At 47.2% G+C, this 16,389-nt stretch overlaps 1 protein-coding gene across 2 annotated transcripts in view; it reads left to right on the plus strand.

Moving 5' to 3' along the window:
* The window catches only part of cxadr (CXADR Ig-like cell adhesion molecule), a 47,858-nt gene that overhangs the window by 19,269 nt on the left and 12,200 nt on the right, over positions 1-16,389 (plus strand). For both annotated transcript variants that reach the window (XM_088638856.1, XM_088638857.1), the window contains exons 2-6: positions 7,629-7,798; positions 10,910-11,114; positions 14,193-14,348; positions 14,882-15,004; positions 15,955-16,093. In XM_088638856.1, coding sequence (XP_088494982.1) covers positions 7,629-7,798; positions 10,910-11,114; positions 14,193-14,348; positions 14,882-15,004; positions 15,955-16,093 — 793 coding nt within the window. The remainder of the gene's footprint in view (positions 1-7,628; positions 7,799-10,909; positions 11,115-14,192; positions 14,349-14,881; positions 15,005-15,954; positions 16,094-16,389) is intronic.

A 16,389-nucleotide genomic window follows, 5' to 3' on the forward strand; every position in this document is an offset into this window, starting at 1 on the left:
AGATTAAGACTGCTGCACTGTGTAGTAAGAGCAGTTCATGTCTTGCATCACAGGGCTAAGCTGTGGTCACTTACGAGTCTGGAGTTTCTCCGCTGGTCCGGTCATGTTTGCCTGAGAAAACGGAAGAGTGGCGTTCAGCCCATAAAACGAGTCAGTCACTGTCCGCATAGAGAGGCCGGGTCAAATCCCAGTGGGAACACTTCCACCCGAGCAACTTCTAAAAAAATGACTCTGAGTTTCAGTAAGCCAATACATTCTTTAACTCTATTGTTACATTTCAGGATCAAAATTTCAGACAGTGCATCCTTAAAGCTTAATGTAACGGGTATAACTTCAGTGAGTCAGAGAAGGAATATGAAGTGAACCCACCATGTGGCTGCATGATGTCATATTGTGTAATGTACCATTGACTCAATCATAAATGTCAGTGAAATGCCTTTATGCGGTTTACTGCAGATCACAGCAGGCAGCGGAGGAGCCAAGGAGAGCTTTTAGATTCCGTAATTGACAACAAACAATAAACCTGGCAATGTGGAGGGTAGGGGTCACCAGCGCTGGTCCTGGAGAAGCAATGTTTCTTGTTTTGTTTTTTTTTTCTGGGTAAGTTTTGATCACAGGCAGAAGTAAAAAAAAAAAAGAAAAACACTCCTAGTGTGGGTGTGTCTGATAGTGTCGTGTTTACCTGTGTCTTTTATCATCAGTTTATCAACTGTTAAGAGCTTTGCTAAAAGAAATAGCAGCTACCGAGTTGAGGAGAGGCTCAGTACAGTTCTGTGTGTGATGGCGCTCTGGGGTCTTTTTCGTGCCTTGGGATCTGTCGTACTTTTTCCTGGTAAGATGCTGTACGTGTAGAATATCTTCAGCAGTTTAATCAGGGTTTGCTTGCCCAACTGTAACCATTACTATAGCTTTGTTTCAGCTTCCCAGACAGAAGTGACCAATCTAAACCACACTGACTGGAGTCACAGGTCTATTTTTCCCCCATGTCGCCGGAAAGCTGTATCCCATCAAGGGCGCTTTCCGTGAAGCAGGCCTCCATGCGTTAATCACAATGCACATTCCAGTGTGGCAAGGTTGACTCAAGCCCCGCTGTAACTATTCTTTTCTCTTCTAATTATTACTTTGGCCAGAAAGGGTTTTTCACATTAATCTAAAATCCTTAAGTATAGGTCTCCCGGCTTCTTTTGGGTTGCAGTTACCCAGGGCCTATTTTTATCATCTCTTTCATTCTGTTTTTTCTTGGTATGATGGTGTCGGCTTAAAATGCTCTTGTGTAGGTCAGTTATTATATTCTGCATGAGTGGTTTATTATGGTGATATTTCGCCATTTAAAATAACTTAAATACTTGATCTTTTGTTTACTGGGGCCTTTTTTTTCTGTGGGGGTAAAAGTATGGATGTGTACATTAGTAAATAGTACTTGTGTTTTTGCCCTGTATAGAACAGGACTTCAGAATGAAATAGGAATTCCACTGAAACAAACCAGATTACAACAGCTCCAGGGAAGCTAGACAACTGCAAAATAAATGTGTACTCTGTATGACCTTTATTTTACCTATGCCAGAATTTGTACTTAAGGTTTCTACAGTACATGTCGGTTAAGCTTACAAAGTGTAAAACAATTGTATTAACGGGTTCAAAAATGGTCTTTGAGTTGCCTCAGAAAATCTGGATTGCATGCATTTATTAGCGTAGCTTGCACTTTTGTTGCAGTAATGAGCACAAGCCATTGGGAACAGAATGCAAAATCCCCTTTGAAGGCTTCAAGCAGTTCCCTCTTTGGCTGCAGCACATGGTCACAATCAGTGAGATCAAGAGATTGTCTTGAAGGAGGCTCATCTCATTGCATAGGTAGCAATTCTCCTTATCCCAGGAATGACGGGGTTTAATTAATATGCTATTTAAAATCTGCTCATGACCGTTTTCAATGTGAGTCAGCTACACCAATCCCTCAATTCCTGAACACCCTGTTTTATGAAATTAAGCCACAATGAAGCTTCTTCCTGTTTTATTGCAGTAATGAAATTATTTTCACTCCTTTGTAGCTGTATGGAAGATGTCGTCTTCACAGCTTGACCTCGGAGAACAATGTCCTCAGTGCGTTTGTTCTTAGAACTGGCGTCTATTGACCTTATTCACTACTGCGCTAGAGTAAATGGGGTCATTAACGGTCCAGCAATGGAACGACTCGGACGTTTTAAAGTGTCGTGTAACGGGAATTCCGTTCTCCGTTTGTGAGCTTTCACTTTACGAACAGTTTTCAACAAGCACATTACATTTGTAAATTGAGGGATTTACCCTTCCAAAAATAACCCTCCACTAAAAGCCAAAAATAGAGAGTGCTGTTCTGTAATCGCAGCTGGGTGACGATCCCTCCTAACACATAAAGACTGTCATGGCAGTCTTTCAGTCCAGACTGTAGGGATAAAAAATGGAGTTTGTTTGGCCTGGGCATGAACCAGACTTCCTAATGAACAGGGCTACATACCAGGTAACTCGCAGCAATGTGTGAGGAGACCGGTGCATCTGCGTTGAAGCAATGCAGTGAGCTCTCCGGTTGCTTCGATACTTTCACAGGCTTTGTCCAAGCCTCATCTGTAGCCATGTGTAAGCACCTGTAGGTGTTGAACATTGTAAGCACAACACCACACATTGAGAACAGGTAGAGAAATATCAAAATGTTCTGTAATACAGGTCGACAAATTTTCTTAATGACTTCTTCGGTTTGCAGTGAGTAAGACTGGACTGTGGGGGGGTTTTGACTGGAGACCACCTGCTCACCCCTCTCTCCTTGTTTAAAGTTCAAGCACGACGCAGTAATGCACGGATTGCATTTTGGAGACAAACTAAAGTTCTTACGAATGACACAGAGGCCAGTGTAGTCGAATTGCATTTCAGGCCTGCTCATGCTGCTTTAATCTTAATAAGGCTGCTCTTAACTTGACCCCTGGTGATGAATGGCTTGATACTGAAGACTTAAACCTTTGAGGAGCATGTCATTTCTTTGTCCTAATCCTCGTTATTTCACTCTGCCCTGCCTGTTTCTCTCTCGGGCTCTCAAGAGCGAGAGGCAGTGTTCTCGGTAGGAGCTGTTGCCAGGAGACGGGATTCTCTCCCATTGTTTGTCACAGAGGGGTTTGCAGGCACGCTGTCTGGGGAGAGTGGGGGGCAAGAGACTGGCGCAGGATTACTGCAACATTGCAGCGTAACAGTGCCACTTGAGAGTGGCTCTTCGTGCGTTTGCAAGGTTAAACTGCAGCGGGACTGAATCGACTGAGTCCTTGCCTTTAAGAGTTTCATCCAAAGCAGAAAATTGGTCCCCCCCCCTAAAAAACCAACCAAGCAAGCGGTCAGTGAAGGTTTGGATACACTACCACATACCCATGTGTGATCCATATCATTTTTAAGGACATACAAAAATCATCAAGGAAGGCCTTTACCTTGGCCACATTATGAGTAGGTGTCAGTTGAGCCTTTTGATTTTTAAAACCTTAAAGATGCTTCAATTGAACATCTGTTTCTTCCCACTGCACAGAGGCGTCGATTTACAGTACATTACTCTTTGGGCCAAGTCATTAGCCCTAGGAGACTGAACTCAGCTGGGAGCATGTGGCAGAAAGTTAATCTCACTCCACGTTCCTTTTCAGAGCCTGTAATTATCCCTTTCACATGTCAGTTACTATAAGGGCTCCCACCCTTTCTGGGCTGCCATCACTCTGGAAATGCCAAAACGTTTCTCGACCTCTTGGACTGAAGCAGCACAGCAATGCAAAAGTTCTTTGTAGAAATCGATTTTTCGGGTCTTCTGTGAGAGGCTGCCAACTTAAGTGTCGGTTATTTGTGTATAATAGGTTCACCTCTAATGCCTCTGCACCTATTTTAACAAGAGCTGGACAAAAAATTGATTTTCTTTTTCTCAGCGAATTTGTAACTTTTTTTTAAAGCCTTCTGACTCTGTTACCCGCTCAGTGCCTCAATGTCAAGTGATCAAGTTGATCGACTCTTAGTCAGGAGCAGCTTTGCAGAGAGACTTGTTTTTATGGTATATAATTAGACAAGGAGAGCAATTAGTGCTGAGACTACTTATACTTAAACACTGGACTGTTTGGAGGAAACATTTAAATGGCTTTGTATCATATGAAGATCTCACACCAGGGCTATACCTTTGACACAGAACAATTAATGAGTCGCGCAGACCTGTTCGCTCAGGTATACTACCACTGCAGTCATCCCTAGTGGAGGAAGTAAGTGAATCAGTTCCTGTATTGAAATTCACAATGTGCACCCTGGTTACATACACTTCCAATAAAACTATGCATTATCACCACATGTTTGTAATTCTTGCAAAAGCTTGAAATATTGTCTCTCCATTTTTGGTTTTGGATACACCCAACACCTAACCATTTTCCCTGTCCGCTTCACTTTATATACAACAACAGCTGTTGTGGATTCTCTCAGAAACAAAAATTAACACCGGCAAAATCCATCTCTGCATTATTTAAAAGTGCTCCAATTGAAGTGCAGTGGATTTTAGATGAAGATGTATTTTTTCCCCAAAAGATTATCATAAAGAGATCAAATTGTGCTTGGATATAGTGCAGTTCTCTGTATTGGGAAAAATGGATTGATTTCATGTTCATTTCCATTACATAGATTAAGATGGCTCAATGCCAGAGCCATCTCTGTTTTAGTTTTTTGTTAATACAACAAATTTGATTTACGAACTGTTTCTGACTGTTCTTACACCTTTTATTGAACAGTGAAGTTTTTTTTTTTTAGAAATTTAGAATTGACGATTTTAACCCCCACCCGATTTCATTCTCTTGTGAACCCTGTGACCGCCACGGGGAGATTGAAGAACTGTAGGCAGACTACATTGACTATGATCATCACATTTTGCACACACCTATGTATTTATTTATTTTGTTGTTTTTTGTTTTTATAACTATTCTGATGTCTGTTTTTGCTTGTCTTGGGCTGGACTGCTGTAACACATGGGCGGAGCGGTGGCTCTGTGGCTCAGGATCTGCGCCTGTGACTGGAAGGTTGCCGGTTCAAATCCCGCGGCTGGCAGAGGAATCCTACTCTGTTGGGCCCCTGAGCAAGGCCCTTCACCCTAACTGCTCCAGGGGCGCCGTACAATGGCAGACCCTGCGCTCTGACCCCAAGCTTCTCTCCCTGTCTGTGTGTCTGTGTCTCCATGGAGAAAAGCTGGGGTATGCGAAAAGACGAATTCCTAATGCAAGAAATTGTATAGGGCTAATAAAGAAACATTATATTATATAAACATTATTATTACATCAATTTCCCTGCAGGATCAATAAAGTCTTATCTATCTCTATCTCTAGACTCCTCCAACTCATCCGCCTTTAGCCCCTATTTCCCCCCCTCCCCACGTGTCACAAGCAACACAGCACCAAACTCCTGTGCCTGTGCCTGGGGTGACCACAGGGGGCGCTGTTTTGACATCTGTCCTGGCTGATGTGCTTAGTTAGTCAGCTGGATCGTTGACCTCAGTTTAGGTGAGGCTGTTAAGCTCCGTGATCTGGGGAGACACACGAGTGACGGGCTTTGGGACAAGAGCACTGGTGAACCTCATTTGGCTCGCGTGTTGAAATCTCATGAGTGGTTTGTGAAATGTGGGGTTTTTCGAGGTACAGTGCTGAAGAAGCTGGGAATAAGGGAGAATTATTCATGGGCTGTGAATTAATCTTGCTCATTTGAATCCTCTGTTACGCGCTATACAGATAGGTTACAAAATTAAATGGTTGTGGGGTCTGGGTGGATCTGTCCTAATGCTGTCTAGACTCAAGCTGTCAGTGCGGCTTAAAATAATATAATGAGAGCTGTACATAGATAAATCCACCCTTTTCGCTGTCATTGTTTTTTAAAAATAATTTCATTGCACCCATGGGAAAAAGATGGCTCCATGTGCTTGAAGGAAGCAGTATGGTTTTAGCATTACATCACTCTGAATTCTCACTGGGTGTCGTATAAAATCTCTTTTCTTGTTTAGTAGGAGACCGTGACGTTGTCCGATTTTCCGCTTTTTTTTTTCTTTTGGATAAAACGTCAAATAGTTGAGCTCGCGCGAAACAAAGAAGAGGCGGCCAATTTGGCCCCCCCCACTCGCAATTACAGACAGAAGTGCAGACGTGGCCATCGCCTCCTGAGTCTCTGCTCTGACGATCACAGGGCCTCGGCTTAATTAAAAGAACAACAAGTGCCAGCTTATCCGCTGAAGAGGTGACTCTGGCAGGACAGCCCCGTGGGAGTCTCTCAGCAGGGAGTGGAGCTGTTGGTGCCTCATCTCTGAGGACCGGTATGAGCCCTAGCTCACTGCCCCCAAGACAGAAAGTACCAGAGCCCAATGGTATCTAACAGGAGCGAATTCCTTCCAAGGTTGTGGTTAGCAAGACAGTGCTGCATACAAACAAAACAAAACTGTATAATTGACCGACACCCAGCTGTGTCAGAAGTAGTGCTGGCTCATCCAGTTTCTTCCGCCAAAGTCCCCGCAGGTGCCAGCTGGTTTTGTGCAGTTTTGATTTTTCCAGTGCTCCAAGTTTTCATCTCTGTTAAATAGATGAGCGCATGAGGTTTGACTTCGGGTTAAATTGAATTATTTTTCCCCCTCCATCTGCATATTTTTTGTTGTAATGGCCCAAACAGTCCCCTGGGGGGGTATTCGTGTTAATTACATAATTACTGAAAAGCAATTCATAAAACTACGCTCATGCGTTTAGAAATCTGCCCACGTTCCTTGCAGTGGGAGATTTGTTTCCTGCATCTTTTTTTTATTCCATCACCATGGCTCCCCAGGGTGTGGAAGTGATCCGGGGATGATGTTTGGTAAAGCTAATGGAAATGGGGTTATTTTATGAGAAAGCTGTTGGTTGCATTTGAAAACTGGCTGGCGCAGGAGGTCTGATCAGATTTGTTTTCTCACGCGAGAGCCAATATTGAGAATGTACACATTTGGGCATTCAGCTCACGATGAATGAGTAAACAGCTTGGATTCCACCCTATGGTGAAGACTTTAAAACATCTTAGCAGAATGCTGAGCCTTCAACGTGCTCTTTTAAACCCTTTTTTTTTCTTTTAGTCTTGGTGCCCGTGCTTTTGTATCTGCTTTTTCCTGTTAAAATTGAAAGCAGGTTGACGTTGATCACCTAGTGATCTGGTCACGGTGTCTTCCCTTATCCTGGCTGGGATGGAGAAACTACAGCCGCTTTAACATTCCTACACAACAAACGTGAATAACGCAGGAACTCTGGAGGAGACGGGTTAAGGGGTGTTGGGCAGTCTTGGCGGCGAAGTGATCAGAATTTCCCTGATCAGGGTGTGTATACTTTGGATGACCCGCGGTCAGGGACTCTCATTCCCACCTAGCGTCGCCTGAAGGAGAAGCTCTGGGCGCGTTCGCTTTGCAGCTGCAGGAACCTTTTGCGTTGGCCTTCCGGCTGTGCGTTTTGCCCTTTGCAGTGCTTCTCGGCGGAGACTTCTCCGGGGGAAGTGGGGTAGGCGGCTCGTTGCGGGCGGGGCAGGGGAGCGAGGAGGAATCGCCCGGCAGCTCGAGAGGGGGGGGTCTCGCGGAGTCTGACGTGGGGTATCTTTTTTCCCGACAGGGGCGTCGCGGGGGCTGGATATCACCTCCACCGGGGGGGCGACCCTCGAGCAAGCCAGCGGCTCCGCGGCGACGCTGGAGTGCAATTTCACCTTGGACCCCACGGACACCGGGCCTCTGGACATCGAGTGGAGCTTGCTGGCCTCCGACAACCAGAAAGAGGACAAAGTGGTGAGTGCGAGGGAGGGAGGGAGGGAGCGAGCGGCGGCTGTCCACCGTCGCCTGCCCAGTGTTCACCTGGGACCTCAGCAGATCTGGGCAAGATGGCAGCCGGGCAGGAGGGCGAGAGAGCTTGCGTTGCTCCTCCTGGACGTGTCCATTTCCGTCTCCGTACAGCTGTGCAGCCAGGCGCTCCTGTGTCCACGTCCACGTCGGGCACTGCGCTGCGGTGCTGCGTGATAATGACTGTTGTGTGGGGACACCTGGCAGCTGCGCACCATGGTTTTGAGAGAGCTCTCCTCGGCGTCACAGGTTCTTGAGTGACCATTCCAACTTACGGTCCAGTGGCTGTTCCGTTGGAAGTCATCCCACATTTCAGCTATTCCCGGGATGTGATGTAGAACAGCAGGTGTCTGTTTTAAGATGCACTCAAGTCAGGTCAGCAGTGCCGACCCCAGGCCAGAGTCAGATTTCTACACTAAACAGGCTCCAGGTTGCCAGAAAGTCTTGCCAGGAATAAGATGGGTGTGTGAGTAACTGTTCCTTGGTCCCAAGTCCAATTCGATGGGACACTTGAGATGTGGCGACTCCTGTGAGGGGGATGCTCTGTTCTTAATTCTGTAGCTCCAGTACGAGGTTGCAACCTGCTCTTGTTTGTCCCTGTTTCGGAAGCCGCGATGCAGAGCACAGGGTGTGTACGCTTGTATGCGTTTGTGCGATTCGCTTAAAGATCGTTCCCCTAGAAATAGTTGAAAACGTCGTTTTTCCTTGGATCGACAGTCACATGAAGAACTTTACAGCATGCAAGTGCAAACAAAATGCCATTTTGGAACGGAGTACTGCAGATATTTCCTTTAGGAACAACACTGAATTCATAATGGTTCAGTGCGGAGTGTAAATCAATTCAGGCTTTTTACTAAAGCAGTTATCCATTACTGAACATTAATCCCTCCTCCACACATTTCTGAGTCTAGCTTATTGAATTTATCGCTGTTGGTCGATTTATGGCTAACTGCAGTGTTTGTTGTTTTAATACCTTTTATATAGAGTAGTTATAATTTTGAGACTAGGTCCTTTGTTTGAGAAATTACACTGAATTGGCGTTTTTGCTTGGATTTCCTGTCCTGGGTCTCCTGGTGCCAAATTTCCCCACTAACAGTACACGATTGTGCTCTGTTGATATCTAGATAAGAAATTAGCCAGGAGCTTTAAATAGCTGTATTTCAGCTATTTAATTTTATTTTATTTAATGTAATTAAGACAGAAAATAGACTGTCTTAATTTAACTAGATGGTCATAAATTACATAACTACTATAAATCCATAGATCTCATGCAATTAAGATTGCAGCTGTCACCTTTTTATTTTCAAATATCAATAAATCAACTGACTTTGTAATCGGGGTTGGAATCCATTATAAACATCCCATTTTGCATAAAGCTGCGCACTCTGAAGATACTAAGCAGGCAGTGCTGCTTTTCTATTCCGCACCAGTCACCTGAGCCATTTTCCCGGAATTCTGTTAAGACAGTGGAAAGTTGTCACATGGAGTGATAGGGGACACATGCTGGCACTGTCAGGATAAGGATGTTTTCGCTGACTGTTTGTGTCAGTTTTCAGGTCACTGCGGAATATTCTCCATTTACATAATGACAGGGTACATCAGTAAATGAAGTTTTAATACGTTCTGAGCTTGACAAGCCGTTCCAGAAGTAAATATAGGAAGGGGGGCTCGGATTGTTCGGTAGCCCCATAGGTTGAGCGGAGCTGAGCCATAACACAAGGGTGCATGCACCGACATTGTACCATCCTCTTCAAGATCAGGACCAAGGAGTCATCTGTAATTGTGTGGCCCCGATTTCCTGCTTTTTCAGCCCCAAAGCATAAGTGCGCCCGCACCTCTGCCTGCTGGAGCATGGCAGAACTGGCTTGAGACGCTTCTGTCCGAGACGGTGAAAGGCATGGTTGTGCTCTTCTCTTTAGTCTAAACAAAGAGCCTTGCGCCAGTCTGGGAAAACCGCTGCTCTGAATGTATTGGGCAGATATGCACTGCAGGCGGAAAATCTGCTCTGGTGTACTTGCGCATTTTGATGCTCATTGTCACACCGGTGAGGAAGGCTGCCTGCAGGGCTGTTTCTCGCTGGCAGGCTCCTTCCTGAGTGTACAGAGCATGGAAGCAGTAAGGCAGGCTCTGTAGCTGAACCAGTGGGTTAAAGGACACGGACGCCCTGCACTAAGCACACAGTAAAACAAATGTAAAGCAGAAGGTAGGTGGGGGGAGGGGGGAATCCTGGATTTTGTTTATTTTTTCATTCCATGAGGCTGCACAGGTGTGCCGTTGTCTGCGGCGGGGTACCTGCGCCACAGTGTGCGTGCTGGGACTCGGCCTCCCTGCCCAGCCTGCGGGTTATTTTTGGGCCGTTTCCCCTCAGCGTGGGCTGGATGGATTCCGATGAAGTCGAGTTCAGCATCAGTGTTTGTTTTCATTCAAGCTGTTTGCTCAGTATAGCTGACCTGCTGGCTGGTCCCTGGCCGTGTCCAGGCTCCCCAAGGATTATTCTGTTTGTGTCGTTTTAGAATACGGTGACATTTGACTCTCCCACGTGACTCAGGAATTCATTAAATACCACTTAGTATAATTAACCTGCGGTGGCACTGAAACCTGCACGTTTTTTTATGACGATCATGATTGCAGTTTGCTCTTGAGGGGAAGTAAAAAGTCTGAGGTTTGCTGGATTTTAATTTAACCATGCGTCTGAAATCCAGTCCTCCAGCTGTGGGGGGGAGCAGTCTGCCAGCGAGACTCTCTCCGCTTTCCCTCTCCGTGCTGTCTAGAACAGTGTGTTTACACAAAAGGTGTGGACGTGGCTCAGCCCAGCTCCCCGTTCGCTTACTGGAACTCCACATCGAGGACAGTAATCGTCAGGCCCACTGGGAGGTTGTGCGTTTGGATGGAAGGATTTCAGGCTGGCCTGGTGTTCCTCTTTCTTGGCGGCGCTCATGATGCGTGATGACAAACTCTGTAATGAGCAGGCTGCTGCCCCCAGGTCGGGAGTGAGATTGTCACCATGCTGCTCGTCCACCTCTGATCACGTGCTGTTGTTGTTTTGCTTTCTCTCTGCAGATTATCCTGTACTCGGGGGACAGGGTTTACAGTGATTATTACCAGCCTCTTAAGAATCGCGTCCACTTTGTGTCTGCGGACCCCAAGACCGGAGACGCCTCCATACAGCTCACCGGGCTGCAGTCCTCCGACACTGGCACATACCAGTGCAAAGTCAAGAAGGCCCCAGGAATCAAGAGCAGGAAGATCCTCCTCACAGTCATGGGTGAGGAGTTCTCCGGGGGGCCGTCACCATCTCCTCACACTATCTCGCCACCAGGGTGGAATGGCAACGTCTCGTGGGACTGGAAAGGGTGTGACTGGGAACTCTGGTATCCCATGTGTTGAAGCAGTTGCAGACTCCTATCCTCCCTGAAGACCATTACCTCAACATTTCCTCCCTTTAGAGTGTAGATGTGTTCCAAGTGGGCACAATGCTTTCACATGCTAGTGCCACAGGTGGCAAACCACTGGTCTTTCCCCTTCTGACACCACACGCTAGCCTTGTGATGACAGCCAGAGCAAGCAGAGTTTTCTGGACGCCCAGTGTGAGAACCGGCTCTCTTGTATATCTTGTTTGAGGTAACAATCTACAGCGTTCATAGCCTTGACTGACGGTATCAGTCAGGGAATGTGCTGAGCGCTGGTAGAAGATACTGTGCCTGACTCTCTTTGTTGACTGTTATGACAAGGAGAACGTGTTTTTTTCCCCACTTGCAGAATGTTGCTCCCTGGCGATTTGCACATGCAAATGTCAGGAGACGTCTGTGGCAACAGTGTAGAGAGGGAGAGGAGGGTTTTGTCCCCCGCCCCCATAACACAATGTACCATAGCTCTGTAGGCATAGCAGGCAGGGTTCTGGCGCCCTGGTGTGAAACAGCGTGTTTTGGCAAACAGACAGGGAGGATTCACGTAACTCCGTGACCTTGCAGGGCAGCTTGAGCGCAAAACAAAGGGAGGCGGCCGCTGGCATTTTAGAAATCGGTCTAAAGCGCAGTGACTTGGCTGTAAGCGTTTTAACAAAGAAGGATAAATATGGGCATCGTGCAGTTCTCATAACTGTTTCTCTCTTGGAGGCAGTCGGTTATACTCCCATGGTTGATGGGTTTTGCGGGATCAGTCACTTATTGGAGCAACACACCTGTAGTGCAAAATACACCCGTCTCCAGATTGTCCGATCCCTTACTGTAATCCCTGTTAGGGTGGACAGTTACTCTGTGAATTCTGTTTCAAAAGACAGAAAGAGCTAAACTTGGAGCACCTGGTCTCTCTATGACCCCCTGGCCATCTCAGGCTGGTTTTCCTCTTTCTGAAACCCCATGCCTCTCACCCAGAAAGCTAGGATTCAGATTTGATGAAGTATTTGCAGTCATTTTTTATATTCTGTAGGTTTTATGAAATGTAAGCAGTACATATTTGCGTACGTTAACCAGTTAGATATATATTTGACTTCTAAGCATTGCATATATAAGGCTTATTTACATGAACTTGCTAGGATACAAGCAAACGTGAGACTGTAAAGTTAAAAATGGGTTTTCTTTCATAGTTTATCATTTAAGAGGTGCCGGGAGAAATAAGTCGCTACAGTCAGATTTGCTTTGGAGCCCTGGATGTGAATGGAATATGAAAGCTCTGGACCTGTGTGCCAGCACACGGTTTTCAATGCTGATCAGCACGAAAGGAAAAACATAGCAGACTGACAAGACACTCTCGATAGGTGACAGCTTGCCTGCTTTGCATATTTTGCAGGAAACTCTCCTTGCTGGGTGACATAGCTCAGGGTATGTACACAAGGCCACACAGAGAGATACGCATCAACTCGGAGCATATTTCTAGCCCCTTGTTGTTGTCAGTTTCAGTAAGAAGACGGGCAGTGAAATGAATAGCTGGAGATCAACCTACATGCCATCTCCGCAGTCACTGCTCTGGTGCTACAGCAGCTTGTGTAAAGCACTCCGGTTCCCTGGTTATACGGAGAGCATTTTTAATCCAAGGCTATCAAAAATGCTGTAATTAAATTAACACCTCACTGGCCCCAGAATACTATATGATTAGAGTTCCTGAACTATGGTGCCCAATGAGCACAGCTTTTGTAGCAGGGTGTTTTGGGAGTGATAATTATCAGTGCCTGCCTACAGTACTGTGTCAGCTCCAAAAATGAAGGGGTTGTATAAGTGGAAAACATTCATTTCCGCATTAGAGGGAAGCAAAGCACCACTGTAAGATGAAATAAAGAGAGGGTGTTCTGTTCTACGCCCCTTAACCCTGCAGTATAAAACCGTTTGGTTTCTCTCAAGTTTCCATCAACCATATTTAAAGTTTTGACCTTAACTATTGAATTACTGTCCGTACACTGCCTGCCCCCTGCAAATGCCACAGTACAATCGGCCCTGTGTTAATCCACATGTTTTTGCTGTTAAGCTGCAGGTCTGTACGGTGGAGGGACATAGAGGCTTGTTTTTACAACCAGCAAAACCAAACAATGATGTAAACTCATGGGGGTTTAAAAGGTCTGCACTCTGAACAGGCAGGATTCCCGTCATAAAGATGTGGCTGGGATCCTTCCTGGCCTCGGAGCAGGGCACGGCCCTCTCGGGTTACACATTGACTTGGTTTAGATTTCGGTTTTGCTTTAATTTCCTCCTTTTCCTGCATTCATGCAAAAAGTCCCTTGGTCTGTTTTTTTAGTTAAACAGCAAATAAGACTCTTGTCCCTATTCTTTTTTTTTTTTGTATTCTGATTCCGTGCAAAGGTTTGGATGTCCTCCCAGTGCAGCCCGGTTTTGTAAAAACAGCTCCAGCGATATTGACACAGAGACGTAAATAAAAATAGTGCCTTTAAAGCCATGAGCAGGAGCACTGCGCCCGAAGGGTCGTGGCCGTGTTTAATAAGCTAACCAGCGGTGTTATCAAAGCCGATACCCTGGCTTCTCTCACGATACGGCTGGCTGAGACCCTCAGATCAGTCAGGCACTGATTAGCGGTTTAACTAAATGGACTGAACGGCCCCTTCTCCTACTCGTCATTTAAAAAAATGTCACCTGGAGACTGTCCGGCTGAGGCTATCTGCTGCCCTCGTAACAGCTGGGAGAGGGTGGTGGTCAGTTACTGCTAGTGCAGTTAAACGCAGGGCTTGTGAAGTTTCTCCCATCGCTCTGATCTAGTTTCCGTCTCGTTTTTAGTTCGTTCTAATGGTCTCGTGGGAATAAATGAAACACCGCGTTGCACAAAATGTTAAAGCCCTTTCGGGGCCCTCTTCCAGAGGGGGGGTGTGGTGCAATCAAGCTTTTTGTTTCCGCTCCAGTGAAGCCATCCAAGCCGCGGTGCTATATCGAGGGCTCGCCCCAGGAGGGGAAGGACGTCACCCTGAAGTGCACGTCGGCGGAGGGCACCAAGCCCCTGCAGTACAACTGGGAGAGGACCAACGAGAACAAGCTGCTGCCCGCCAACGCCGTGCTAGGTACCTGCCCTGCCTGCCCCCCCCTCTCCGGCTCCTTGCTGGCCTGGCCTGGCAAATCTACTTTCTCCCAGTTTGCCAGGATTTGTCCAAGCTCAAGATCTCCGATCTTTTTTTTTCCGAGGGGTGCTCGGAGCTCCGAGTCACGCGGTGGCGATCCTCATTTTTTAAAAAACGAAACTGGGATGAAAGCCTGTCGCCACGTTATCAACCCACCAGTGGGCTTGAGATTCCCTTGTACCCTTTTTCCCCCCTTTCCCTTAGCCTCGTGCGTGAGTCAGTGTGGCTTTTGTAGGTCGTGCTTCAGGCCCAGTGAATGAAACCCAGGTGTGCGTGTCTTTCATCTGTCTGTCGACCCTTAAGAACGTGGCTGCTCTCCCATGGCGTGGCCGTGGTTTGGCGTGGCCGCCTTGCTCGAGCCCCCGGCGCCGCGCCGGAGAGAGAGGAAGGAAGTCCGCGGCGCGGCGGTGAGGGGCAGCCCCTTCCTGCCGCTGCGGTTTTGACGGGAGGGGGGGGTCGTGTTCCTCTCTCCGCAGACCGCGTGGGCGGGACCATGAGCGTGAAGAACGTGTCGGCCAGCGTCTCGGGGACCTACCGCTGCCTCGCGGAGAACCGGGTGGGCAAGGACGACTGCTTCGTCCACCTCAAAGTCGTGCCTCGTGAGTGTGCACCTCCTCCCCAGCACGCGCGAGGGCTGCGGCTCTTCCACAAAGGCCATCTGTTGTGTGCTGGGTCTCCAAACCACTTCTCATTTTCTGCCCTGTGTACCGGAGCCCTGAAGCCCTGCCTCTATATGTGGCAGTCCTGATATGCTGGAAGCGCGTTTGCCTTTCAGATTGCTGTTTACTGCATGTGGAATGTTTCCCGAAAGCAAATAGCCCATTTACTGACGAGTAGATGACACTGGAGCCAGATTCACGTGCCAGTGATCTGGAATCTGTTTTTTCTGTTGCAGTGGTGTGCAGGTCCCCGTTTTTTCGGCTTGTCAAAGCCAGGTCACTAGCCAGCCTTTAGTCCAATACAGATCGAGGCACCAGAGTCTGATTTTCGCAATGGCCAGATTCACTGTTTTGTGATGGCTAGCTTTATTCTTTTACAAGTAAAAAAAAAAACTGTTGTATTTTTAAAGGACACAATTTTCTATGAATCTAATGAACTGCACTGAAATAAGTACTTTATTACAGTTTTATATCGCCAAGCCTGGATTCTCTCTAGCAGTAGTTTTAGGTTTTTGCTGTAAATAACTAAATGGCATCATTGGAGAAACCTGAATCCTATAAAAAAAGGCATTAAATGCCATAGAAAATGTACCCTGCAAGCACAGCTGGGTGTTGCTGCACGCTGGTGCTCAGTGCGGCTGTCATTTGCCACCCTGTTGGGGAGAAACCAACAGGCAGCATCTCAACACTGGGCCCACTTTTCTCCCGCGCTGCAAAAAACCAAGACCTCGCATGCGGTTTTGCCTTTCTGTCCAAGAGCGTTATAACGCGTCAACCCCCTTCACAAATCCCCCTCCTGTCGCGGAGAGGTGCCGCCTCTGAACGGGGGTATTTTTGAGCCTCCGTTTCGGCGCCGAAGTGATCCTGTGCTCTCTCTCTCGAACCCGCAGCCCCCAACACCGCCGGCATCATCGCCGGGGCGGTGATAGGAGTCCTCCTGGCGCTCATCCTCATCGCCATCATCCTCTTCTGCTGCTGCCGCGTGCGCGGCAAGAAGAAGTACGAGAAGGAGACCTCCTATGAGATCAGGTACGGCCCTTAGCGCCTGTCTGTCTCTGTGTGTGTGTGTCTGTCTGTCTCTGTGTGTGTCTGTCTGTCTGTCTCTGTGTGTGTGTCTGTCTGTCTGTCTCTGTGTGTGTGTCTGTCTGTCTGTCTCTGTGTGTGTGTCTGTCTGTCTGTCTCTGTGTGTGTGTGTGTCTGTCTGTCTCTGTGTGTGTGTGTGTGTGTCTGTCTGTCTCTGTGTGTGTGTGTGTGTGTCTGTCTGTCTCTGTGTGTGTGTGTGTGTCTCTGTCTCTGTGTGTGTGTGTGTGTCTGTCTGTCTCTGT

This window comes from Lepisosteus platostomus, chromosome 7, assembly GCF_059453375.1.
Source record: "Lepisosteus platostomus isolate fLepPlt1 chromosome 7, fLepPlt1.hap1, whole genome shotgun sequence".
Lineage (NCBI taxonomy): Eukaryota > Metazoa > Chordata > Actinopteri > Semionotiformes > Lepisosteidae > Lepisosteus > Lepisosteus platostomus.